This window comes from Alligator sinensis, unplaced genomic scaffold (genome assembly GCF_000455745.1).
Source record: "Alligator sinensis unplaced genomic scaffold, ASM45574v1 scaffold1488_1, whole genome shotgun sequence".
NCBI lineage: Eukaryota > Metazoa > Chordata > Crocodylia > Alligatoridae > Alligator > Alligator sinensis.
In genome coordinates this window covers 93,514-95,568 of record NW_005843097.1, presented here as the reverse complement: position 1 = coordinate 95,568, position 2,055 = coordinate 93,514, and the positions used below count along the sequence as shown (strand labels likewise).

Here is a 2,055-nt window from a genome sequence, read left to right as displayed (position 1 = left end):
TGGGGCTACGGTATCGGATTGGCTGCGGGGGTGGGGGCGGGGTCTCTGGGGACTAGGGGTAAGGTTGGAAGTGTGGGTGGGGCTAACTGAGGGGCCCTGGAGGAGGGGCGGGGTGAAGGTTGGCTAGGGGGCGTGGTTTCCAGCGGTGGGTAGGGATAAGAGGGCTAGGGCTGGGGCTGACCTGTAGAGGCAGTGGCACTTGGACCTGGGTACATGGTCTGGGGTGGGTGGGGCTAGGGCAGGGGTGTGGGGGCTCTGTGTGGGCGGGGCTAAGTGATGAGGATAGGGCTGTGACTTCTAGGCTATGGATAGGGCAGGGGTGGGGGCGTAGCCTCTGGGATGTGGGTGTGGCCAAGCCAGTTCTGCTGTAGGTCCTTTCAAGGGGTGGGGCTTGTGCTTTAGGAGCTTAGCCTGGAGGGAGTGGGGTATGGATATGTTGTCAGTGGGCGTGGCTCTTCCCAAGGAGGCGTGGCTTGGCTAATAATGGGCCTGGGGTGTCTTGTGGTGCTGCAGGCTGGTTGCTGTCTCAGTGGGGGGGCTGAGGTGGGGCCTGCCCAAATTGAGCATCTGCTTGATGGCCTGTTCTTCCCCCGCCCCCATCATGGGGTGGGGGCAGGACAATTAGAGGTGGGGGGTGACCCCCCAGGCTTAGGGGTGCCTGGGGGGTTGTTTCCCCCCACTGACATCTGTTCTCCTCCTCAGCCACCCAGGTGCTGGGCACAGTGAAATGGTTCAATGTCCGCAATGGCTATGGGTTCATTAACAGGTGCGTCCCCTCCCAATCGTTGCTCCACATGGGTGTTTCCTTGGAGAGGGTAACCACGGGTCACCAAGCCTGGAGGTTTCCTGGGGAGTGTGGGGGGAGCCTGCGGTGGAGGGGGTGGGTCCTGAACTACTGATCTCTGGTGGGATCCCCATCCCTCTGAAGGCAGGTGGAGTGGAAAAAAGCACCTTGGAGCAAAGATTAATCACTGTATTGTAGCAATTAGCTGCCAGCCCAACCCTCCTGGGTGGGGGACACACACACCTTCCTTCCTCAGGAGGACAGGTGCCCCAAGGACTTCAGCACACCTGAGGAGACTTAATTGGAGCTGGCCTTTATCTTCTCAAGCTCATTTGCATCTGAATGTGTGCACCTGGGTGGGGGGGGGTTAGATCCTGTAAAATCAAAGCAGGTTTCTATTATAATTAGCCCCTGCAGTGTCTCTGTTGGGTGGACTAAACACTGAAAACTGAAGACTGGCTTAAACAGGGTGGGATTGGGGTGATTTTTATTCTGGGTAGGTAGGGGAGAAATAATTGTGTATACAGGTAACTTGAATGCAAATGGCTTCCAGCTAGCCCTGCTCTGCCTCCCAGCTAATCCCTTCTCCCCCCCCCCCCCCCCAAAAAAAAAATCTTTCTGGTCCCAGGAAGTGTTATTTTGTGGGATCCTGAAATAAGGACTTTTGTGCGGGGGATCCCTGTTTAAACCCTCTCTCCCCCAAAAAAGAAATGGCCTTATTCTGCCTGAAGGGACTCATCCAACTTTCAGTCAGTCCAGGTGCCCCCTTCCTTCCCTCACAAGCAGGTGAAGGTCAGAGGGTGACTTGAGTACTTTTCCTTCATTGGAGGAAAGCTTTTTCAAGCGAAAGCTTCCTTCGTTAGGATCCCAGCAACGTCAGTGTTTCTGACTTCCCGGTTCCTGGTCCCGCGTGTGTTTAAACAGGGAAATAATGTAGAGCTGGAGGGAACCAGTGGGTAAACACAGTTGTTAGGCTCATAAATGGCACTGTCTCATGCTGAAGGTAGGATAGGTGTGTCTGTATAGGCTAATTCAATAAGACCCAGCTCTGGAGAGAGTGAGCCCCCAGCTCTCATCTACCCTGATTTTCAGATTAAGCCAGCTAGCTATCCCTCACTGTCCCATGCTGATGTGAGCAAGTAACCTCTGTCCTTGTAGGAAAAACCCATGAGGAGTTGGGAGAAGACACTGGTTCCTCACTAGAAATCATGTGGGCTGCTTCACTGTAAATCGGTGATCACCATCTCCTGTGTAAAGCTCTGCAGGGAAGA

The 2,055-nt window shown here is 54.6% G+C and overlaps 1 protein-coding gene across 2 annotated transcripts in view; it reads left to right on the top strand.

Annotated features, from left to right (window-relative positions):
- YBX2 (Y-box binding protein 2) overlaps nucleotides 1–2,055 on the top strand; it is an 18,768-nt gene that overhangs the window by 5,180 nt on the left and 11,533 nt on the right. The window contains exon 2 of one of the 2 annotated variants that reach the window (XM_014526606.2): nucleotides 703–766. The exons of the other annotated variant lie outside the window; for it this stretch is intronic. Coding sequence (XP_014382092.2) covers nucleotides 703–766 — 64 coding nt within the window. The remainder of the gene's footprint in view (nucleotides 1–702; nucleotides 767–2,055) is intronic. 2 annotated transcript variants of the gene reach the window in all.